Genomic DNA, 25,756 nt, shown 5'->3' on the forward strand with positions numbered 1-25,756 from the left:
GGGCAAGACGTTTTCTTTAAATTCATCCAGGGGTGTGGGTATCACTGGTAAAAGTGGTGTTTATTGCTTGTCCCTATTTGCCCAGAGGGCTGTTGAGAGTCAACCACGCTGCTGTGGGTCTGGAGTCACGCATAAACTGACCAGGTAAGGATGGCAACTTCGGTCGCTGAAAGACATCTGTGCATCAGATGGGTCTGTCCGACAAATCTGCACAGCCATCTCAAATTCAAATTTTCACCATTTGCTGCGGCAGGATTCAAACCCAGGTCCCCAGAACATTACTTGGGTCTCTGCTGCATCACAAAAACAAAGTTGCTGGAAAAGCTCAGCAGATCTGGCAGCATCTGTGAAGGAGGAAACAGAGTTAACATTGCGGGTCCGGCGACCCTTCCTCAGAACGTCAGCAGTCTGGCAATCGCAGCAGTAGGCCTCCACCTCCCCTAATTTCCTTCTTTGGATCAAGAGGCCAACACTCCTCAGCGATGGTGATCAAAGCTGCCGAACAGGACAGTATGTGACCTGGCATTTGTCATTAACTCTCTCTACCTCGTGAGTGGTGTAAACGCGGAACTCGCCATCACAGAGCAACTGCACAACGGCACGCCTTTTTTAAAACAAAATTGGCAAAGGGAATGAAGAATTAAGAGGATACAAAAATTCCAGGAGAAGTGGGGACCAAGTTGCTGAAGTTTGTTACTCTCCATGACTCAGGACAAACAGCAGGGGGAGCCCTGGCCCAGTGATATTATCACGAGACTGGTAATCCAGAGACTCGGGTAATGCCCTGGGGACCCAGGTTCGAATCCTGGCAGGGTAGGTGGTGGAATCCGAATTCAATTTTAAAAAATCTGGAATCAAGAGTCTAAATGATGACCATGAATCCATTGCCAATTGTTGGAAAAACCCATCGGGTTCACTAATGCCCTTCAGGGAACGGTCCTTACCTGGACTGGCCTACATGTGACTCCAGACCCACAGCAATGTGGCTGGCTCTTAAACTGGGTAATTAATGCTGCCCCACATCCACACAAGAAACGGTTGAGGTTGTACAGGACATCGGTGAGGCCTCTTCTGGAGCACTGTGTCCCGTTCTGGTCCCTGCCCACTTACACAAAGGATATTATTAAACTGGAAAGGGTTCAGAAGAGATTTACCAGGATGTTGCTGGGAATGGAGAGTTTGAGATATAGGGGTAGGCTGGGATTTTATTTTCACTGGAGCGTAGGACCTTATAGAGGTTTATAAAATCACGAGGGATACTGATAAGGTGAATGGTAGATGTCTTTTCTCAAGGCTGGGGGGATTTTAAGACTAGGGCACATATTTTTAAGGCGAGAGGAGGAAGATTTAAAAAGGACCTGGGGAACAACTGTTATTTTTTACACACAGAGAGCGGTCTGCATGTAGAATGAGCTTCCAGAGGAAGCGGTGGACGGGGTACAGTTATAACATATAAAAGTCATTTGGATAAGTACATGGATAGGAAAGGTTTGGGGGGATATGGGCCGGGGGCAGGCAGGTGGAACTAGATTAGTTTGGGATTGTGGTCAGCACGGACTGGATGGACCGAAGGGTCTGTTTCCGTGCTGTGTGACTCTATGACTCCAATTCCAAAGGCACAATGTGTGAAATGGTTGATTTAATACTTCAGCCGGAGGTCAGCTGTCAAGCAGCCTACATCCTATGCTGGTTAAATTGTTGCGGGAGTCTGAAAATGTGGAATTCTCTTATTTTGTCCTGGTGAGGGTGGGCTGAAAAGATTGGAAAAGCTCTGAGCTGCCCAGCGACTGTAATACATAAGTAGCGAGGGCAGAGACAGAGTGACACAGCGCGACACAGAGCGCAAAAGACATCAAATCTCCACAGTAACGTTCACTGGGTTCTGCTCAAGAGGGGTGTTCTCCTCCAGTCAAGGGTACCTGCCTACTTTCTCCAAGATGGCAGAACTGGCATCAAACGATTGGGGGAAGGAAATTGACACTGCTGTTGAGAAATCAGAATGGAGAGTCGCATTCCACAATGTCAATCCTCAAAATGAAAATGTACCACAGTTTACAGGAGTGAAGCTGGGAACAAGCTGCCAACTCATCGAGGCCAACGACTGCATACACTGACAGACAGACCGAGGTCCCTGCAGGTGAAATGTTAGCTCTCTTACAATACCGTGGCTATCTTATCCTTCTGCTTTCGAGAAGGGACCGAGTGTCTCACATTACCAGGGTGCGAGGCACAAACTTGCAGCAAATCTCCCCGTGCCCCCTGCCTCGCTCTCTCTCTCCCTCGCCAGCAATCCCCAACCCACACCCACCTCTCGAAAGGTGGTGCCTAGAATGCACACCCTTGCCTTGGGGTGGAGTCTGCATTTCCTGCTGCACATTCCAGGCAATTCTCACATTTCAGACCAGGTTCAGTTATCAGCAGATCACAAACTCTCCTTTGTTAACTCGGCTCCACAGAAACTGAAGCACAGAGGTGGAGCTGTAAACAAAATACCACTTCATCGCCAAGAGATTATAATCACACAAACTATTCAGCTCACAACCTGATCACAGGAATGGATAGAGGCCATTCAACTCCTCTAACCTGTACCAACATTCAGATCAATTGTGGTTGACCCGTCCCCTAACCTCAAACTGAGATATACTTTTAAATTTATTATTTTTGTGTGAGTAAACATCAGATTCATAGCCAAAACCAAATCTGTAGTAACCAATGGTGGTATCATCACCGAATCCCTCACTACCAACATCCTGGGGGTTACCACTGACCACAAACTGAACAGGACCAGCCCCACAGAAACACAGCGGCTACAGGAGCGGGTCAGAGGCTGGGAATCCTGCAGCGGGTAGCTCCCCTCCTGACTCTCCGCACCCCCCCCCCCCGAACCCTGTCCCACCATCGACAAGTCAGGAGGGAGATGGGATACCCCCCCACTTGCCCCGGATGGGGGCAGCTCCAACGACACTCGAGAAGCTCAACACCATCCAGGGACAAAGCAGCCCACCCCCGTTCGATCGGCCCCACATCCACAAACGTCCCACTCCGACTCCCCTCCACTGACGCTTAGTCGCAGCAGTGTGTACCGTCTACAAGGTGCCCTGCAGTGACTCACCGAGGGCCCTCAGGCAGCACCTTCCAAACCCACCACCCACTTCCATCCAGAAGGACAAGGGGCAGCAGGTACATGGGAACACCCCCCACCCCCCCGCAAGCTCACCCTCCGAGCCCCTCACCGTCCCCGACTTGGGAAATATATCGGCCGTTCCTACAGCATCACTGGGTCAGAATCCTGGGACTCCCTCCCTGAGGGCACCGTGTGGGGGTCCCTACACCACACGGGACTGCAGTGGCTCACCCCCACCTTCTCAAGGGGTGGGGGGGGGGGCAATAAATGCTGATCTTGCCAACGACACCCATGGCCTGAGCGAATTTGAGAGAATGATTTTAAAAATAATAAAGACTGCCAACAGATGGATTCCGGAAACCAAACCACACACCTGAAACATTCTGTCTCTGTGTGTCATTTCTGGTCCCCAGGATAGTCTCCTACACACCCAAACAGCAAGAGGTAATGAAGGGAACGACTGTGCCACCTCCCCCCCCACCCCGGTCTGGGTAGAGGTGTGCCGAGAGACGGTGGTGCTCAGTGGAGAACACCTCTAGCTCTTCTTCCGAGGGCTTGGTCTCAGTGTTCAGTACACACTGGCCATCACCAACACCCCTCTGCCTGCTCGTGACCCAGGTCCGACGGTGTTTCATCAGCAAGCAATCTTTGGAGGAATGCACTCTGCCCATGTGACAAACCAAGCTTGGCCGGGGGGGGGGGGCGCAGGGTAAACAGCAGGTGGTTCCTAAACAAAGGAAGGTCGCAACTAGCTCTCGTGTTCGCATGTAACCTGTCTCATCCCAACAACGGAGGTACTGACGCTGTCTCTCAGCCTATCTCCCCTCTGCCGCAAACATAAACCAATATCGCACGGGTGAACAGAACCAAAAAAAGCTCTGAAGAGGCCTCACCAGGCCCGAAACTCTGATTTTATTTCTCTCGCTCCAGAGATGCCCGCTTGGCCTGCTGAGCTTTTGCAGCAACTTCTGTTCTTAGTCCCGATTTACAGCATCTGCAGTTCTTTCGGTTTTTAATGGTACGGGTGAACCCCTGTGCCGCAGACATTAAGCGGAAGGCACATACCACTCTCCCCGGGGGCGGGGGATCCCTTTTCAAGAAAAGGGGGACACACACACACAGGGGTCCTTTACATCTACCTGGTACAGGAGTCAGTAGTTTGGAGTGGGGGGGGGGGGGGGGGTGTGGGAGAAAGGGAACAGACAACACACTTTTTTGCTGAGACAAGACCAGCACAAGGAAACTCTAGCGTCTCCTCAGGCTTCCCAGCTCTTGAAATAAAACAGGAGGAGACCAAAGATCTGGAGAATAGGGAGTCGCTCATTTAAAACTTAGAATGTAGTGAAATTTCTTCTCCCAGAGGGTAAGCACCGCCAGGGACCCCTTACCTCAGAATTATGGAGGCCAGATCACTGGAAGTCTTCAAAAGACGAAGGAGGTAGATTTTTCGGGACTTGAAAATTAATTCATTTGTTGGATGTGGGCGGCACTGGCTGGGCCCAGCATTTCTTGCCCATCCCTAGTTGCCCCCCTAGAGAAGGTGGGGGTAAGCCGCTGCAGTCCCGTGTGGTGTAGGGACCCTGACGTGGTGCCCTCAGGAAGGGAATCCCAGGATTCTGACCCAGTTACACTGAAGGAATCGTTGATGTATTTCCCAAGTCGGGGACGGTGAGGTGCTCAGAGGATGAGCTTGCCGGGGGGGGGGGGGGTGGGGGGGGGGGGGTGGAGGAAACGGTGGTGGAGGTGTTCCCATGTACCTGCTGCCCCTTGTCCTTCTGGATGGAAGTGGGTAGTGGGTCGTGGGTTTGGAAGGTCCTGCCTGAGAGGTCTTGGTAAGTCGCTGCAGTGCATCATGTAGATGGTATACACTGCTGTGACTGAGCCTCGGGGGGGGCGGGGGGGGGGGTGCTGGTAGTGGGATGTTTGTGGATGTGGGGCCAATTGAGCGGCGGGGGTGGGGGGCTGCTCTGTCCCTGGATGGTGTTGAGTGTTGTTGGAAGCTGCCCCCATCCAGGGCAAGTGGGGGGCATTCCATCACCCTCCTGACTTGTGCTTTGTCAATGGTGGGGCAGGCTTTGGGGAGTGAAGGGTGAAGAGAGGCGTGAGCCTCGTAAGGCAGTGCGGACCTAACAGGCCCAAAAGCACATTTCTGTTTTTGTTTCTTAAATACAAAGGCACATACTTTTGAAACAGGATCGGCAGCTCTTCACGTTCAGGGACACAGTAGCCATTGACGTCACCCAGAGATGGTATTTCAGTGATGAGAGGTCGCTCTATCTTTCTGTACTGCCCCCTCCAATGCAAACGGAGGCAACACTGCTCACATCTCAAGGCGCGTGTGAGCACCGGGCAAAGTAACCTGGATGTGTAACTCTCCCACAAGTGGGAGTTTAACGAAACCAGCAACGGACAACACCCAGAGGCTAAGGCACCGAGACTAGACACCAAGCCGAAACCAGGACTAACAGGGAAGAGAAGGGTTTGCCTTTTGGAGGAGGGCATTAGAAAGGGGAGCCGAGACAGCTGAAGACCGAATCAGAGGATCCCAGAATCTGGAAAATCCCAGTCACAGCGAACAGTACGAATGCAGCCCTGCGCTGAAGGAGGGAGTGCAAGATGTCAGCTGGAAGGCGCTGCCAGCGTGCACACCTGAGAGAGTGACAGTGTGTACGTACACATATACACACACAGACAGACACACTTTCTTGTTGCTCCTTAGTATTCAGTACAGGGTCAGTCCCTTCCCCTAGGTGCTGATCTGGATCGGTGTGCAGAACAGCAGAACAAAGTGAGCTGCGTTTTATTACATGTGTTGTTTGGTATGCGAGACGCCTGTGTGGGGCCCTCGTATTTGTTTATACAGCAAGGCCTTCGCACAGTTTTCCACTGTGCGAGAGAGGGAGAGAGAGAGGGAGGGAGAGACACAAAAAAAAACACACGAACAGCAGATTGCTGCGGCACAGGGCCAGTACCCTGACAAAGCACATGCAACGCTTTCATTACTCATTACAACATTCGGGAAGAATTCTTACGAGTCAGCTGTGTGGAAGAGGGGCTCAGGCTCGGGCAGGTTTACAACAGCAGATCCTGGCCCCCAAACCCGTCCCCTCTATACCTGTCCCAGGATGCTCACAATGGTTTGTTTTTCCAGCATGGTCTACCTGGCCAGGGACAAAAAGGTATTCTGGATCAGTAAAAAAAAACAAGACAGGTCACTCAGCGAAGGAAGCGAACAGAGTGCTGCAAAACTGAATTACAACTCATTCCTCAACTGGTGACCTTTAAATCTTTCACAAAAATACAAAACTTGTGGTTACGCACCCTTCGTTTCAGTTTGACTGTAGGGTGATGGATCATTCTGTGGAGATCACTCACATCCGGAAACAGGCCACTCTGCCCATCTAGTCAATGCCGACCAGCAATCCTCCTCCTATCCACCTCTTCCCTCATCCTAGGATACACCACTGTTTCTCCCCTCCACCCTGCTGCAGAGAGAGCTCCATGCCCACCATCTCGGACTGAGGCTTAGGAGAGACTGCTTCATGCTTATTGCAAGCCTCATCAAAGGGTCTCACTTCCCAGCCTTATCCCACCAACTCCAACATGGTTCACACCTCTACCCTAATCCAGAACCAGGGGTCATCTTCTACGGATGCACGAGGTCATCTTCAGACTGAGGAAGGAGAAGAAACATCTTGCTTGAGACAGCGGTGAACCTGTGGAATTCTCTGACACAGAAGACAGCGGAGGCCATTTGAAGCGTTAGCCTAGCGGTATTAATCGCTGGCCTGTCAATCCAGAGACCCAGATCATGTTCTGGGGGCCTGGGTTCGAATCCCGCTGCGGCAGATGGTGGATTTGAATTCAATGAAATATCTGGAATTAACCATCTAATGATGATCATGAATCCAGAGGCAATTGTTGGAAAAAAAACCCATCTGGTTCACCAATGCCCTTTAGGGAAGGAAACTGCCATCCTTACCTGGTCTGGTCTACATGTGACTCCAGACCCACAGCAATGTGGGAGACTCTTAACTACCCTCTGGGCAATTAGGGATGGGCACTAAATGCTGGCTAGGCTGGGCGATGCCCTCATCCCATGAATGTTTACTTGTTTAATTAATTGTACAATTTTAGGAGAATGAATTGGATATAGCACTTGCTGTTAAAGGGGTGAAAGGACATAGGGGAAGGCAGGAACAGGTTACCGAGCTGGATGATCACCATGCTCATTGTGAATGTTGGAGTAGGCCCCAGAAGGCCAAATCCCGCTTCTATTTCCTCTGTTTAACAACATTAGAAACTTCCAGCAGCTTACTTGAAACAGACTTAGCAAAAATCTGTTGCAGTGCTGAAAATCCAAACCTTCAGCCCCTCCATTACTGATTTTTGACTGTTCTCACGACAACGGCAGATGGAACATCGAGCAGCTACATCCATCCTGTTCCAGGATTATGACCCACAAAGAACAGCCGATATATTTCCCAAGTCGGGGACGGTGAGGGGCTCGGAGGGTGAATCCGCAGGGAGACGTGTTCCCATGTACCTGCTGCCCCTTGTCCTTCTGGATGGAAGTGGGTGGTGGGTTTGGAAGGTGCTGCCTGAGGGGCCTCGGTGAGTCGCTGCAGTCCATCTTGTAGACGGTACACACTGTTGTGACTGAGCATTGGTGGTGGAGGGGTCAAGTGGGATGTTTGTAGACGTGGGGCCAATCGAGCGGGGGGGGTGCTGCTTTTCCCCTGGATGGTGTTGAGCTTCGAGTGTTGCTGGAGCTGCCCCCATCCGGGGCAAGTGGGGGGTATTCCATCGCCCTCCTGACTTATGCCTTGCCGATGGTGGGACAGGCTTTGGGGATCCCGAAGGCAGTGAGCGCTGACCCATGACGTTGAAGCAGAGATTTCAACACGAACCAGAATCGCTGGCAAACGACTGACTGGAAGGAGGAGGGAAGTGGTCTCCAATTCAGGATGGCCATTGGCTTGAAGCAGGAAGTGCTCCCACCTATCTGTTGCCCGTGACCTTCTAGATAGATCGTGGAACGTACTGGCGAAGGAACCTTGGTGCGTTTCTTTGGTGGAACACGCTATGCGACTGAGCACTGGTGTGGGGGTGAACTTGTATGTCCTTAGGAGGCTCCAAGTCAAGTTTTGAGATGTTCCTGTCAAGAACCTTGGGCTGTTTCACTACCTTAAAAAAGCACTAACTACTCTCACTTTAGTCTGGTGTGACCTTGAGGAGTGGTACACTGGGTGCTAGGACTATGATCGACACCGACGTTGGGTCACTGCTCCTCAAGCAGAAGCTGAAAAGCCTTGGAGAAGAGTTCATTCTGCAGCCCACAAAGAAGCATTACGTCAGCCACGTCCACACTGCTCATTGCAAACGTGGTGTTAATTATAAACTCCAGGCTCTGTTTGCCTTTCGGGGAGGTTCCTGTTTACAATCGACCAGCAAACACACACTTATATCCAGCACACTGCGTTTCCACAACAAAAGCAGGCAGCCCAGCCTGCTATCAGGGATTGCGGAGACCTTGTGGAACACACAGAAAAATGCAACTGGCTAGAACTATCAATGCGCATCCAACTACTTCCCCCTGAGTTGTTCTTAAACTACCCCCCACCACCACCCTGGTTTGAAGGGATGCAAAAGCTGCCTCCCTGTGGCTGGAAGTGTTGTGGGAAATGCCACCCCCCGCACCCCAAGAAACACAGACAATCGATATTCACAGCTTGTCACCATGTCCCATCCCTGACACCCACTCCAGGTGGGAGTGAATTCTGTTGAGCTGAAGGCTGCAAAATTTAACAGGACCGGGGGCCGATCTCAATGCTACTTCCTTGGCAACTTCGCCTCGATGTCTTTAAAATTTACAAAGCTATTAATCTCTGCAATGATTGGAACGCCACTGCATTCCTGGGGTAGGGAACATCACAGCTGCCCACCCTCAGAGTAAAGAAATTCATCCTCATCTCAGTCCCGAGGGGCTTCCCCATACACTTGGGCCGTAACCAGTGGTTCTTGATTCACCTTTTTCAGCACCCCCCAGTTCTAAAGCGCTTGAAATCAAGGAGGAAAGGGCCAAGTGGTATTATTGCTGGACTATTAATCCAGAGACCCAGATAACATTCTGGGGACCCAGGTTTGAATCCCACCATGGCAGACGGTAGAATTTGAAATCAATAAAAATATCTGGAATTAAGAATCTAATGATGGCCATGAATCCATTGTTGACTGTCTGAAAATCCCATCTGGTTCACTAATGTCCTTTAGGGGAGAAAACTGCCATCCTTACCTGGTCTGGTTGACATGTGACTCCAGACCCACAGCAATGTGGTTGACTCTGAACTGCCCTCTGGGAAATCAGGGATGGGCAATAAATGCTGCCAGGCCAGCGATGCCCTCATCCCGTGAATAAGTAAAGGAGAAAAAAAGTGCCTCCAAGGAATCCTACCAGAATTGTAGCCAATGGAAATCAGGAGGTTGGAGTCAGAACAGGGAGGTCAGTTATCTCAGCTCCAGGACATCTCTGCAGGAGTTCCTCAGGGTAGTGTCCGAGGCCCCAACCATCTTAAGCTGCTGCAATGACCCACCCTCCATCGGGAAGGTCAGATTTTCGCTAATAATGACCCAATGTTCAGCCCCATCCAGAAGGACAAGGGGCAGCAGGTGCATGGGAACACCACCCCCTGCGAGTTCCCCCTCCGAGCCCCTCACCATCTCCGACTTTGGAAATATATCGGCCGTTCCTTCAGTGTCGCTAGGTCAGAATCCTGGGACTCCTGGAGCAACCTCCCCCCACCCTCTTCTCAAGGACAAATGCGTGTGCGTGAGGTGAGAGGACATTAGTCATAAGACACCTGATCTAGAATGTCACAGCAGGCTCGAGGAGCTGAACTGGCCTGCTCCTCCTCCAAATTTAACTGGAGCATAAAATTTAGTTTAATATCATGGGGCACACACTTCATCAGCACGGAATCCTCTACAAATCTTCAGGCAGTGCCATCTCCCACCCCAGGCCAGCTCGGCATCACTGGCTGTGAATCTCACATTACCAGCCCCAAGCAAAGGTTCCCTGTTCCAACAAAAATAAAACATAAATAGGTCAAACATCAAACACTGCAGCCCTTCCGCAAGGCAAGGGACCAGAGCTGACCAAAGCATTCCTAAAAATAACCACGCACATGCAGTTTGCTGCAACTTCCTGTGTTCAGTGCATTTTTACTGCCTCAAAGGCCACACTGGTGATCATCTTTTGCGAACATGGGGCAGAAGAAGTGTTCCAAACCTCAACGGTAAGGTCAAAGAGATTAAATGCTTCCATTTCACCTAATCCCAGGTAGAGAAAAACTGCTCAGACTGGTGTTGTTTCTCCCCTGTCTCTTTGTGAGAGATGTGCGAAGATCGACCAGATCGCATGGCACCGCAGGGTTTTCTCCAGACATGATCCAACCGGCTCTCACCACATCAAAACAAGGACCATGTGGCTGAACCTGCAAACGTTAGGAGTCGCACTCTGTATGGGGTATCTGACAGGACGATGACTGCTCCCTGCGCGCTCACTGACCACTTGGCAACATCAGAACGTACATTCCACTGACCTCACAGCTCACCAACGCTCCTGCCAAACCCACCGTCATTCCCATCCAGAAGGACAAGGGGCAGGAGGTACACGGGAACACCCCCCACCACCTGCAAGTTCAACCTCCGAGCCCCTCACCATCCCTGACTTGGGGAATATATCGGCCGTTCCTTCAGCGTCGCTGGGTCAGAATCCTGGGACTCCCTCCCTAATGGCACCGTGTGGGGGTCCCCACACCACACGGGACTGCAGCGGTTGAAGAAGGGAGATCACCAACACTTTCTTTGGGGGGGGGGGGGGGGGGGGGCGAGGAGCGGAATGGGGCAATAAATGCCGGGCCCAGCCAGCGACCCCCACATTTCATGAAGGAACAGAAAAAAAGAGAATTCTACACAAAGCGTTCTGTCCCGACAACATGGACCAGTTGGAGGATGGGATCATTTATACCGCATGCACTGAAAGGTGGCACAAGTCAAGGAATCACACTCCAGGTGAGGGAGTCCACCAGCAAATTCAAACATATTCATAACTTCCTACCCACTTAGAATAGGAACGCAGCAAGCAGGCAAGAGAGTAGACCATGCAGCCCTTCAGACCCATTCTATTATTCAATTAGATTGGGATTGGTGTTCAATCTCTACCTGTTGCCACTCTTCCCTATACCATACAGCATGGAAACAGGCCCTTGCCTGTTTCTAAACTGAACTGCCTGCATTTGGTCTAAACCCTTCTAAACCCTTCCTATCCATATCCTCCAAAATGTTCTCATTGTACATGCCTCCACCACTTCCTCTGGCAGCTCGCTCCATACATGCACGATCCACCCTCTGCGCGAAAACGTACCTTTTTTAAATTTAATACCTAGAAATCTGTCAATTTCTGACTTGAACATATTCTGTTACTGCACCTCCAAAGCCCTCTAAAAGGTACAGAATAGTGAATAAACCCAAAAGAACTGTAGACATTGTAAATCAGAAACAGCTGGAAAAGCTCAGCAGGTCTAGCAGCATCTGTGCGTAGAGATCAGACTTTATGTTATCAGGCTGAGTGGACCTTCCTCAGAATTCCAAAGACTGCCCAGCTTTTGAGTGGCAAAATTTCTCCTTGTTTCAGTCTGAAATGACTGATCCCCTCATCCTGAGACTGTGCTCCCTGGTTCTGGACTTGGCCAGCTAAGGGGAAGGCAGCATCTAACTCATCAAAACTTGTAAGCGTTGTATCTGCTTCAACATGATCATCTCTGACTCTTAGGGACCCGGGTTCGATTCTACCTTCAGGCGACCATCTGTGTCAGTTTACACATTCTCCCCACGTCTATGTGGGTTTCCCCCAGGTACTCCGGTTTCCTCCCGCAGGCTAGGGTAGATTGGCTGTGCTAAATTGCCTGCAGTGTCCAGGAACATGCAGGCTCGGTGGGTTGGCCATGGGAAATGCAGGGTGACAGGCATCCACACCAACTTCTACAAGTACACCATTGAAAGTGCTGTGTCTGGGTGCGTAACAGCCTGGTATGGCAACTGTTCTGCCCAGGACCGTGAAGAGACTACAGAAGATGGTGTGCATAGCCCAGACCTTCAGAGAAGGCAATCTTCCCTCCATGGCCTCCATTTACATGGCTCCCTGCATCAAAAACCCATCACGCCCTGGTAATGATCTCCTACAACCTCTTCCATCAGGCAGAAGATACAGAAGCCTGAACACACACACACACAGACAGGTTCTGGAACAGCTTCTTCCCTGCTGTTATTAGACTGATGAATGAACTGTCCAGCCACAAACAACGAGTGGTCTTGCTAACATGATCTCGCTTAGTGCATGCCCCGTGCAAAGTAACCTGCACCTCTGCCTAAGTCGTTTTGAGATGTACATCCTTGCTTACTGTGATCTGTCTGTTCTGCTCGCAAACAAAGCTTTTCACTGTACTTAGGTACACATGACAATAAATCTATCAATGCAGTGGGTCTGGGTGGGATGTTCTTTGGAGGGTCAGTTAGACTCGAAGGGCCAAATGCAAATGCTTGCACACAGTAGAGGTTCCATAATTCTAAACATTGGAGAACACCAGCCCTGTCCAACACTAACACGCCCTTCTTCTCCCCCACCCACCAAATCTCTCAAACACAGGAGCCACAGCTAGAAATGCATGACGTCCAGCTCCAGGGCATTTACAGGCCAAGCACTGGCAGAGTTTTGGCCACCACACCCACCTCAAGCCGGCACCGCGGGGAGGTTTACTCCCACTGCTCCCCACCGCCGCCCCCCCCCCGCCAAAAACCTCGGCACAGAACTCACACTCCCCCCAACCCCGGCGAGACAGGAGAGCCAGCCACTCACCCGACCTTGCTCCGGGTTTTCTTTGCATACAGCTCGCTCAGGCTGATGGCTGCCTGGCCCAGGAACTTGTCCAGCCCCACCAGCGCCCGATGCATGACGGTGAGGCGCAGGGTGCTCTTGTCGGCCCGGCCCGGCTGCAGCGGGGGCATCTCGAACTCCGCCTCCTCCCGCCACTGGGGGGCGGTGGTCTTCTCCGCCACCGAGCTGGAGTACTGCTCCTTACCCAGCTGCATGATGGCGTAGGCGTCATTGGTGCCATCCTTGCCCTTGGTCCGCAGGCCCCGAGCCCGGATCACCACCACCTTGACATGGGTCGGGTACCACTGCTGGCTCTGCGCCAGCAAAGACATGCTGGCACTGCCCCGAGCAACAGACGCTGCGAAACCTTCTCACCCCCACCACTGCATCACAGAAAAAAAATGAAGACAGAAGAAATGTTAGAATTGCAAAGCAAAAAAAACTCTTTCGAACGTGACCTCGCGGGAGAGGTTTATAAAATCACGCGGGTCACAGATGTCTCTGTTCCCGAGGGTTTTGTGGGGGGGTGGGGAGGGGGGGGGGCGCAGTGGGAGTTCAAAACCAAGCGGCACATGTCGTAACAGAAACAGAAATTGCTGCAAAAGCTCAGCAGGTCTGGCAGCATCCGTGGAGAGAAATCAGAGTTAACCTCATCGACTGCTTTTGAGCCAAAGACCGACAGCGATTTTTGAACCGTGAAGGTATTCGGGATCATGGCGAGCGGGTCGGCAAGTGGATCATATTGAATGACAGAGCAGGCTCCGGGGCGCCAGACTGCCGATGTCTTGCATCTATTTCTTAGGTTCTTACGAAACGCTAGTTTTGCTTTCTCTCCACTGATGCCGCCAGACCCGCTGAGCTTTTCCAGCAACCTCTGTTTTTGTTTCTGACTTCCAGCATCCACAGTTTGTTCAGTTTTTGTTTGCCGTATTTTTAAGGTGAGCGGAGGAAGTTTTTAAAAAGGACACGATGGGCAACTTGTTGTTTTAAACACACAGCGTCGGTCCTGACTGGAATGAACTGCCAGAGGAATTGGTGAATACAGGCACAGTTACAACATTTCAAAGACATTTGGATAAGTACATGAATAAGAAAAGTAGGAGGGATAATGGACCAGGAACAGTCAGTTTGGGAACATGGTCAGCTTGGACTAGTTGGACTGAAGGGTCTGTTTCTGTGCTGTGTGACTCTTAAGTATTTGAGATCCCCTCCAGCCCAAAACAATTTGAAACTATCATACATATATTTTCGTATTTTATTCACCATGTTTATAAGGCAGAAAGGAATTTGGAATTTGGCCCAGAAAGAAAACAATATTACAGACAGAAGTTTAGAATTAGTTGACATCAATAAATTTTTTTTAAAAAAAAGGCAGAACTAGATGCAGATGCTGGAAATCCGAAACACAAACAGAATGTGCTGGAAGAACACATCAACTCGATGGGCTGAAAGGCCTTCTTCTCTGTTTCTAGGGCAGCATCCGGGAAAGAGGGAAACATGGCCATACACAGAAGATACTGGACTCTGAATTTTAACTGTCTCCCACTCTACAGACGCTGCCAGTGCTTTTCCAGCATTTTCCATGAATAAAGGTGACCAAAAAAAAGCAGATACAAAAATAACAGAGCTGAGCCAAATCAACTCAGATTTCAGAAAAACACAAAATTAAGTAGTTGAGAGAAAGCCAAAAAAAAATTAATTAGCTGAGACAAAAACATTAATAAAATCCAAATATTTGCCATTCAAACTGGGATGACAAAACAGATCCAGGTGTCACGGGAAGTAATTCTAGAAATTTATGAGGGGTATAGATACGGGTAGATGGGAATAAACATTTTCCCAACGATGGGAAATGGGAACATATTTGAGGGAAGGGGTAGGAGGTTGAGAGGGGGATGCGAGGAAACAGAAGCTGGAGGAGAATCTGGAACTCACTGCCTGTTAAGGGTGGGAGACGCAGAAGCCCTCATCGCATTGAAGAAAGATATACATGGGCACTCACCGTACCAAGGCTTTGGGGCTGGGAAATGGGGATTGGAATTATTTAAATTTTTGTCTTACAAAGTTAAAAGTTATTTGCTGTTTCAAAACAGCAGAGTGGGCTTTGCTCCGTGCTCCACCCCGGGGCTACTTGTCCTTGCCCAGGGAGTGTCTGATGGGAGCAGTGTCGGGGGTAGGATGGGACGGGTCTTGGTTATGTTCCCCGTATAAAGAGGGGAAACAGTTCGGGCGCTTACTGTTGACCAGCACCGACGCGACGGGCCGAAGGGCCTTCATCTGCGCTGTCGAAATCCGAGATAAACAAGGTTCGGAATCAACAGCCAAAGCAAAGCTGGAAGCGAAAGACGAAACCGGTAGACGGGAAGGGGTGTGTTGTTAAAATAATTTCTTTTCAAAAAAAATAAAAACAGAACGAAATTGCCAGAATGAGGCGAGAGAACTGTTTTCTTCTAATCCGATTTGAGTTGTGGTGAACTGGAGACTTTCCAAGTCCTGCGGTAAAGCGCAGAACGCTCGACTTTCGGCTGGTGGCCCGTCAGCTTCTTAAAAAAATAACTTTTAAAATATAAGATTTTTTAAAATCCAATTATTTTGTTCCGTACGTATTTATGTGTGTAAGAGTTAAAGACTCACCTGAGTACTTAATACCACTCCCCACCGATTGTTACTCTCCAACAGCTTGGCTACTTTTGGTCTGCACTCGCTACATTGAATACACTTGACTTCACAAGGAGGTGGGACCGGCCGTCAGGCCCCGCCCCCTGCGCGCGCCCTCTAGCCAATCAACACCCAAACTCCGCAGTAAATCCTGCCCCTCCTCCCTTCTCACTGGTCACTCTATCTGCCACTCACCTGCTCAGTCCCGCCCCCTTCACCTCCCCCGCCCCCGCCGCCCGACGCTCACCGCGCAGTGAGTCCCGCTTCCCCCTTCCGTCCTCACTGGCCCAGCCGCCTGCCACTCACCCCTCACGCCCGTCTCTCCCCGATAGCACCCACCGCGCGCCGAGTCCCGCCTCCTGACGGGTCGGATTGCTCCACATGCCTGCCACTCACCGCGCGCTGTCCCGCCTCTCCTCTCTCCTCAGTGGTCCCGCCGCCTGCCACTCTCTCCGCGCCGTGGTTGCGAGTCTTTCATTGGCTCGTCGGGCCAGCGGGGCGGCAAGCAGCTGACGTACTTCACCCCGCCCACCTCACCTCACCTGTTTGTGTCAGGTGAGGTGGGGGGGCGGGGTTATCAGCTCCATAGCAACCAGGTTGAGGTGACTGGGAATGGCGGAGGGTTGGTCCTTGTGGGAGGGAATGGGCCGTTCAGCCCGTCGAGTGGCTCTGAGGACAACACTGAGTAGCACTCTGGAGAAGGTTGAGGGCTCTGGGTCCGTTGCCCCTGGAGTCTAGAAGGATGAGAGAGGGGATCTGACTGAAGCATAGAGAAAACTGAGAATCCTGGTTGAGGAGAAGATGGTTCCACTTGTGGGACCCGATAGCACAGCCTCAGGCCAAAGGGACCACCCCTCAGAAGTGAGATGAGGAGGAATTTCTCTAGCTGGAGAGTGCCGAATCTGTGGAACTCATTGCTGCACAGGCTAGGGAGGGGAAGTCAAATATTTGTGACTAGGGTTGTGGGGAGAAGGCATGAGAATGGGGTTGGGAAACATATCAGCCATGATCGAATGGCAAAACAGATTTAATAGAATAGACCTTTCAGAGAATCCCTACAGTGTGGAAGCAGGCCATTCGGCCTATCGAGTCCTCACCAAACCCCTGTAGAGCATCACACCCAGATCCACATCCCCATCCCTGTATTTCCCATGGCTAACCCACCTAACCTACACGACCCTGGACACTGACGGACAATTTTCTATGGCCAGTGAATCCTGACATGCACATCTTTGGACTGTGGGAGGAAACGGGAGAGCACTAGCAGAATGTGTAAACTACACACAGACAGTTGCCTGAGGGTGGAATCGAACCCAGGTCTCTGGTGCTGTGAGGCACCGTGCAGCCTGTGGATGGGCCAAATGGCCAAATTCTGCTCCTGTGGTCTTATGGAGATGTTAGCATGTGGATACATCAGTAGGGTGTAAGTTGAGGCTCCCATTCTGAAGGAAGTATCAGGCCAATATTTGTACTGAAATCAAAAACTACTGGAAATATTGTCAGATCGGGCAGCATCCAGATGGCCCAGACCAATACAAGAAATCCAGATAAGACCTCTGCAGAGCCATCCCAAGAGGCAGTACCGGACCAGGTTAGAGGCCCAGACCTATGAACTAGACTCCTGTCGTCTATAGCAAGGCTGGAAACAACATTACAGGATACAAAATGAAGCAGAGCAAGATAGCAAACAAAGACACATCCCTCCCTGATGCACCCAATGCTCTGTTTCAGCAGAATGCCAGTGGCACGGTGATTCCTGCCTGGACTGCCCCTAGACTACCTCTTCCCTCTGTCACCGCTTCAGAAGTCAGATCAGTCTTCCTGGGAGCCAACCCAGTGAAAGCAACAGGCCCGGACAGTGTCCCTGGCCAAGCACTGGGATCCTGTCCAGACCAAATGGCAGAGGTATTCGCTGGTATCTTCAACCTGTCCCTCCTACAAGCTCAAGTCCATGTCTGCTTCAAGAAAACCACCATCATCCCCATACCCAAGAAAACGCATGCAGTGTGCCTTAATGACTACTGCCCATTGGCTCTGACTTCAATAATCGTCAAGTGCTTCAAGAAGCCGGTTATGGCCCACATCAACTCCAGCCTCCCAACCTGCCTTGATCGCCTACTGTTTGCCTACCAAAATAATAACACCACAGCAGATACCATATCCCTAGCCCTGCGCTCATCCCTGGAACAAAGACACCAACATCAGATTCCTACTCAGTGACTACAGCCCCACCTTCAGCACCATTATCCCCTCCAGACTGATCACAAAACTGCCTGACCTTGGTTTCAGCTCTGGCCTCTGCAACCAGATCCTTAGCTTTCTGACCCAAAGGCCACAATCAGTGAGAATAGGTAACTGCACCTCCCCCACAATAAGACTCAACATTGAAGCCGCCCCAAGGATATGTCCTCAGACCCCTACTGTACTCCTTGTACACCTACCACTGTGGTGCCAAATTCTGAATGAATGCCATCCACAATTTTGCTGATGACACCACTGTAGTAGGATGGATATCTAACAACAATGAGTCAAACTGTAGGAGGGAAATAGAGGGCTTGGTGACGTGGTGCAATGATAACAATCTGTCTCTCAACATCAGCAAAACTAAAGAACTGATCATCAATTTCAGAAAGAAAGGAGGAGACCACCTCCCCATCTACATCAATGGAACTGAGGTTGGAGAGTGCCAAGTTCCTCAGAGACGATAACCGACAAGAACGCCTCTTCTTCCTCAGGCGGCTCTGGAAATTTGGCATGTCCAAAAGGATCCCCCACCAACTTCGACAGATTCACCATTGAAAGCATACTGTCCGGTTGCATAATGGCCTGGTACGGCAACTGCTCTGCCCAGGACTGTAAGAAACTACAGAAGGTGATGCGCACAGCCCAGACTATCGTAGAAGCCAACCTTCCACCCTTGGACTCCATGGAAAGGTGGCCAACATCATCAAAGAGCCATTGTACCCTGGCAATGATCTTCTACAACCTCTTATGTCAGGCAGAAGATACAGAAGCCTGAGGATGCATGTAAGCAGGTTCAGAAACAGCTTCTACTCAGCCATTATCAGACTGATGAACGGACCCTCTAGCGACAAATAATGCTGACGTTGACCTTGCCTTGCGCACGCCCTGTGTGATGTAACTTGTGTCTAAGCTTTTGATCTATACGTCCTTGCTTACTATGATCTGCCTGTACTGGTCGTAAACAAAGCTTTTCACTGTATTTCAGTGTACTTGACAATAAATCAATCAATTAACAAACCTCGGAGAGACAGCAAGCAAACATTTCGAGTCTGGAAGACTTATTCAGAGCAACATTTGTAAATTGGATACGAACTTTGCTCCATTTCAACACTGGTCATCTCTTGAGACCGCTTTGTGCGCTGTAAAGAGCTTTGAAGTGGGCTGTGGAAGTGGTGCTGAGTTACCACAAGACCTTCTGTTCTGCTCAACCTGGCAGCTGTACAGCCCCCAGAACCCACTGACCTAGCAATGATACTGCTGTCAGCTGCATCCAGCTGATTCTGAGAGCAACACTGTGGATCCCAGTGATTCATGCTGCAGAATGAGTGTAATGAGTTTATTATGCTACACAAAAAAGAAAGACACATGGACATACGACACAGGACTGCTGAATGATACACAACAGCAAGAATAGGGCAGAATGAAAGTCAGCAATGAGTTGGGCAATGATGTGCTGGTCCTTTTACAGTGAGTCTGAAAACAAAAGATTTTTGCCCTCCTCTCAAATCGACAATTCTTGACTGATCCAGTGCAACAAGTAGTGACAACGGGAGAAAACAGCATCATTGCATGTTCGAGAAGGCACCTTCTCCTCCAGCTTCTCTGGGACAGTGAGGGTTGGAGCTTGAAATGTGCTCCGGGCTCACGGATTGAGTGTATCAAGCGGAAGGCTTCGATTAAAGAGCTCTGGAAAAAGGAAGCAACTTTTTCAGAGATGGTGAGTGGAGCTCCACAAACTGTTAATGAGCTTGCGTGATGGTGTAGTCGGTTTGCCCAGATTCATCCCAATTTGTATGGACATTTTTATTTTAAATCTTGCTGTCATTTTCGCACCATCTAGACCATGGCAGTGGTGCAAAGCAAATATGGTTTCAAATTAATCACATCCGCCCTGTGTAAGAATGCACAGAACAACCGCTGGCTGACCAGCGGTCTGTGTGCCGCAGCTATAATGATCCAATTATGAACCCTCCATCTGGGCCTCAAGCCTAAATCCCTCACATATATTTTTGTGAGGGAGGACACTAAGGGCGGGTCGCTGACATTCTCAATGATGTTTTGCTGCCTCACCTTGTCAGATGTTTACTCAAGGAGCTCGGGCTGGCAAATGCTGAATTCAGACTGAGTCATAGGATTCCTACTGCTTCGAAGCAGGCTATTGCGTCTGCAATGACCCTCCGAAGAGCATCCCCCCCCAACCCCCCACCAAACCCCATCCCTTGTAACCCTACATTTCCCATGGCCAATCCACCCTAACCTGCACATCCCTGGGCACTATAGGTAATTTAGCACGGCCAGTCCACCCTAACCCCCACATCCCTGGGCACTATGGGTAATTTAGCACAGACCATCCACCCTAACCCACACATCCCTGGGCACTATCGGTAATTTAGCACGGCCAACCCACCCTAACCCGCACATCCCTGGGCACGATGGGTAATATAGCACAGCCAAACCCCCTAACCTGCACATCCCTGGGCACTATGAGTAATTTAGTACAGCCAATCCCCCCTAGCCTGCACATCCCTGGGCACTATGGGTAATTGAGCACGGCCAATCCACCCTAACCTGCACATCCCTGGGTACTATGGGTAATTTAGCACGGCCAATGTACCCTAACCTGCGCATCCCTAGGCACTATGGGTAATTGAGCACGGCCAATCCACCCTAACCTGCACATCCCTGGGCACTATGGGTAATTTAGCACGGCCAATCCACCCTAACCTGCACATCCCTGGGTACTATGGGTAATTTAGCACGGCCAATCCACCCTAACCTGCACATCCCTGGGCACTAAGGGACAATTTAGCACGGCCAACCCACCCTAACCAGCACATCTTTGGACTGTGGGTGGAAACCCACTGGGAGAACATGCAAACTCCACATGGCTAGCCGCCTGAGGGTGGAATTCAACGCAGGCACTGTGAGGCAGCAGTGCCAACCTCTGAGCCGCCATGCCATTTGAAATCTGTCACATTAAACATGGCTGACATAGAGAATGCACGGTGTGGAGCTGGAGGAGCCAGGCAGCATCAGAGGAGCAGGAAAGCTGATGTTTCGGGTCAGGACCCTTCCTGGTCCTCTGCTGCCCGGCCCACTGTCCTGCTCCAGCTCTACACTGTGTTATCTCTGATTCCAGCATCTGCAGTTCTTACTGTCATAGACAAAGAGAATGACCGATTCTGTAGCCAGGTCAGGTTCTGAGCCCCTCCGTTCTGAGCACCAGTGCCTGAGGTTTTCATTTGCTGAGCCTGTGTCACTATTATTTTTCGCACTTTTTCCAGAGCCCCAGCATGGGTGGTGTCATGTCACTGCGCAGGTTAAGCCTGAGCCCCAGGCTAAACACTCTGGAGGGAATGCAGCCTCAACCCTTCACCACAGGCGCAGTGGAATTTAAATTCAACGTTTTAAAATCTGGGGTTGTGAGCCATTCTCAGCGATGGGAACTCCGTCAACTATTTTTTTGCCAAAAATCCTGATGTCCTTTCATCGAAGGGGGCTTAGGTTGAAGGTGAGAGGGGGAAAAGTTTAATGGACAAGTGAGCGGAAAGTTTTTTTTCCCACAGTGAAGGTGGTAGGTGCCGGGAATGTGCTGCCAGGGAAGGTGTTAGAAGCAGATACAGTAGCAAGGTTCGCGAGGCATTGAGACAGACTCATGAGCAAGAGGGGATATGGGGAATGTTGCAGGCGGATGGGACTAGTTTATAACAGCATCAAACATGGTGAGCTGAATGCCCTTGTCCTTTCCTGTACTGTTCAATGCTTTACGCTAAATCTGCCATTCTTATCTGGATTGGGACTATGTGTGACTCCAGGCACACACAAACAACCCCACCTCTCTCCCACTACCACAGTCCACAGGTCTACTCTCAACTGTCCTCCTTGTGAACCCTTTAAAGACACAGAAGTTTGAACACAGACACACCAACAGATTCAAGAACAGCTTCTTCCCTGCTGTTTTTAGACAGCTGCTCAGACCTCTCTAACTTTAAAGAATGTTAATCTTGCTTTGTGCACCTCCTGTGCAGCAGTAACCGTGCATACCTTTCTCTGTCTAAGCACCCTATGGTCTGTATGTCCTTTTTTTCCGCTATATATTGCTGACAAAATAAAGCTTTCCACTGTACTCAGGTACATGTGACTACAAGAAATCAAATCGAAGAGGCACTTGGGGAATGGGCTTTGAATGAAGGAACGTGCAGCAGCTCAGCCAGTTGGAGGCCAGGTTCAAAGTTGCACTTTGAGGCCAAAACGGGCAATTGGATCCTGATTTGGATCTTGTCTAAAGGGGTTTTCAACTTTTGGTTTGGGCCGTGCCGATGAGGTGACAGATTTTGTGTGTTTGCAAACACACATCCATCAGCAATAAAAGGGGACATTGTACTTCCCGTAAGTGAGTCCCACTTGAGGAGGCTGTCGGGGTATAGGCAGTAAAATCTGTACTATTGTTGTCACAGCGCTGGTATCACTTCCTCCTTTAATCGCTGAGTCACCGTGCAGTTTCCAAAACCAGTTTCTCCTGAAACCTGAGTGCCGTCACTAAGCCAACGGGAGATAGATGACGCCCTTTGAGTGCTGGACAGCAAGGGGCTGTCCCGTTCACAGAATCCCAATAGCGTGGAAAGACGCTGTTCAGCCCATCGACTTTACACCGGCTCTCCAAAGAGCATCCCATTCCCCCTAGCTCCCACGACTAACCCACCCAGTCTACACACCCCTGGACACTGGGCCATTTAGCATGGCCAATATACTCTAACCCGCATGCCTTTGGACTGGGGGAGAAAACCGGAGCACCTGGAGGAAACTCACACAGATACGGGAGAGAATATGTTCACTTGAAAAAGAGAACAAAGCAGCACTAGAGATAGCATGGATTCATGCAAGAGACGCCCCCTCCCCATCACCCAAAGTTGCATTGGCAAACACCGGTAGCCAGCAAGCTGAAGGGGAGAGGAAAATGAAAGGATCTGCATTTGTATGGTGCCTCTTGCACCCTTGAGATGCCCTGAAGGCCAGTTAAATACTTTTGGTGTGTCACGTGGTAGCGCAGAACATGCAGCACCCAATCTGCCCACGGCAGAATAGTAATGAGCAGAGCATCTATTTATGACAGAGTCAATTGAGGACAAATGTTGGTCAGGTCACCCTGACTTTCTGAGAATTGGTGTCATGGGATCTTTGCTGCTAGACAGCACGGATGCAGTCTTGGCGTGACGTCTCATCTAGGCAGCACCACCTAAAACTGCTCTGCTCCAATCACTCCCAAATGTATCTGAGTGTTGCACCAGGCATGGTTGACAGTTTCAGGGACTACAGCCTGACTGCAGGGACGCAACTGAGGGCACAGCAGTCCATGGTGCTCTGTGCAGGGTGACAGACCGGGGGGAACCCAGAGATGGTAGACCATTGCACGGCCTGGGGAAGTTACAGCAACCGAGAAGGAAGCCTGATGGTTGAGGAAAGTCCCTGAACGAGTTCTGATTTCAGACGCCACAACTGTATATCTCATTTCACCGTTGAAAGCTTGAAGGAGGGAGGATGCACTGGAAAATGTTTTGAATATTGTGTTTCCACTCATGTGGAATCAGAGCCGAATGTGGCCAGTAAAGGTTACGACACGGAAATTGAACCTAACATAGTAATGCAGCAAAGGACATTGTGGGGGGTGACCCTGGGAGTGAAAATGACTCGGGAGTGCCAGTGACTACGGGAGTGACAGTCACACTGGGAGTGATCATGACTCTGACACTGGCAGTGACCCCGGGGATGACGGTGATGCTGGAAGTGAAAGCGACCATGGGAGTTAGTGACTCGGGGGGTGACAATGAACCTGGGGGTGACAGAGACTGCAGGACTGACGCTGGGGGTGACAGAGACAATGGGAGTGAGGCTAGGAGTGACAGTGACGCTGGGGGTGACAGTGATGCTGGGGGTGACAGCGACACCAGAAGTGACAGCGAACCCGGGGTGACAGTGACGCCAGAAGTGACAGTGACGCTGGGGGTGACAGAGACAATGGGAGTGAGGCTAGGAGTGACAGTGATGCTGGGGGTGACAGCAACGCCAGAAGTGACAGCGAACCCGGGGTGACAGTGACGCCAGAAGTGACAGTGAACCCGGGGGTGACAGTGACGCTGGGTGTGACAGAGACCGCAGGAGTGACAGTGACGCTGGGGGTGACAGAGACCACGGGAGTGACACTGGGAGTGACAGCGACCCCGGAAGTAACAGTGACGCTGGAGAGACAGCATGCATAAGTCTGTCATGCCTGACAACTTTTACCAGCCTCTCCCTCCGAAAACAGCTCCGTCTCTGACTGCACTGGTGGTGTGCCCACCCTGAGTGGATTGCAAGTTCAGTGTCTCGCCATCACCCACACTAAGGAACATCGGGAAAGGGTAGTATATGCTGATCTCCCCATCCTGTCCTGTGAGTGAATAGATAAGGGGCCCAGATGCATATGAAGCCTTTTGCACCATCCCTGGTTGACGAGGAATGGTGAGACAGTTGCTGATCTTCCTGTGCTGGGAATCTATCCGTGGGTTTTCTCTGGCCTGTCCCTGTGCTGCAGGATGCTTAGCAGTTACCATGGGCCTCCCGTTCTGGAGATGACTCTGACACTGAGGGTGGGTCTCATTCTTGACTTCAGGAAGGTTAGGGAGGGTGGTTTCATGGGGGAGTGGAGTGGGAAGGGGACATGGGTGCAGTTAGAGAGAGAGGGTGATGTCCTGACAGAGAACAATGATCCCTCAGGTTTTAGGAATGAATGAACTGCTCACACAAAACTCTTAAAATGAGTTATTGTGCTTGGGACTGCTTTATCTCACACTTGGGCTTTTATTCAATGTGGATGTGAGTTTGCTCGCTGAGCTGGAAAGTTTGTTTTCAGATGTTTCGTCACCATTCTAGGTAACATCATCAGTGAGCCTCCGACGAAGCGCTGGTGTTATGTCCCGCTTTCTATTTATCTGGTTAGGTTTCCTTGGGTTGGTGATGTCATTTCCTGCGTTGGTGATGTATCACTGATGATGTTACCTAGAATGGTGACGAAACGTCTGAAAACGAACCTTCCAGCTCAGCGAGCAAACTCACATCCAGAACCTCAACCTGAGCTACAAATCTTCTCAAAACTCACTTTATTCAATGTACTCACTGGAACAGCTCCACAAAGATTGATATAAATACTTAACAGTTTCTGGAGTGATCAGGGCTATTGTTGCATTGTCATAGGTTAAGGCTGGTCCTCAAGCCATTTCAATGTGTTTCTGTTTGAGATCACTCAGATATATAGCCCACACAAGCTGCCAGTAGCCAAGATCATTGTCTGATTCTCAAAGCTGGCATCTCCAATTTGAAGTGGAGCTTGGATCTGTCTGACTGTATCTATACATTCTTATTGACACACAATACTTCTGTGCTGTATGTGTCTGACTGACAGCACCTCTACACTATGTCTGTCTGTTCTGTGTGACAGCACCTCTACACTGTGTCTGTCTAACTGACAGCACCATCATGCTGTATCTGTCTCACTGCTCTTGTCCTTCTGGATGGGTTTCATGGGTTTGGAAGGTGCTGTCTGAGGGGCCTCGGTGAGTTGCTGCAGTGCATCTTGTAGACGGTACACACTGCTGTTACTCTGTGTGCTGGGGGTGGGGGGAGTGGGACGTTTGTGGATGTGGGGCCAATCGAGCGGGGCTGCTTTGTCCCTGGATGGTGTCGAGCTTCTCCAGTGTTGTTGGAGTTGGCCCCATCCGGGGCAAGTGGGGAGTACTCCATCATATTCCTGTCTTGATGTC

General features: G+C 50.5%; 1 protein-coding gene across 1 annotated transcript in view; it reads right to left on the reverse strand.

Moving 5' to 3' along the window:
• LOC125448035 (rab11 family-interacting protein 1-like) overlaps positions 1-15,762 on the reverse strand; it is a 36,668-nt gene extending 20,906 nt beyond the window's left edge. Inside the window, 2 exon segments of the mRNA XM_059643877.1 lie at positions 13,041-13,441; positions 15,693-15,762. Coding sequence (XP_059499860.1) covers positions 13,041-13,390 — 350 coding nt within the window. The 5' untranslated portion in view covers positions 13,391-13,441; positions 15,693-15,762.
• Between the last annotated feature and the right edge of the window lie 9,994 nt (positions 15,763-25,756).

This window comes from Stegostoma tigrinum, unplaced genomic scaffold (genome assembly GCF_030684315.1).
Source record: "Stegostoma tigrinum isolate sSteTig4 unplaced genomic scaffold, sSteTig4.hap1 scaffold_307, whole genome shotgun sequence".
In the NCBI taxonomy this organism is placed as follows: Eukaryota; Metazoa; Chordata; class Chondrichthyes; order Orectolobiformes; family Stegostomatidae; genus Stegostoma; species Stegostoma tigrinum.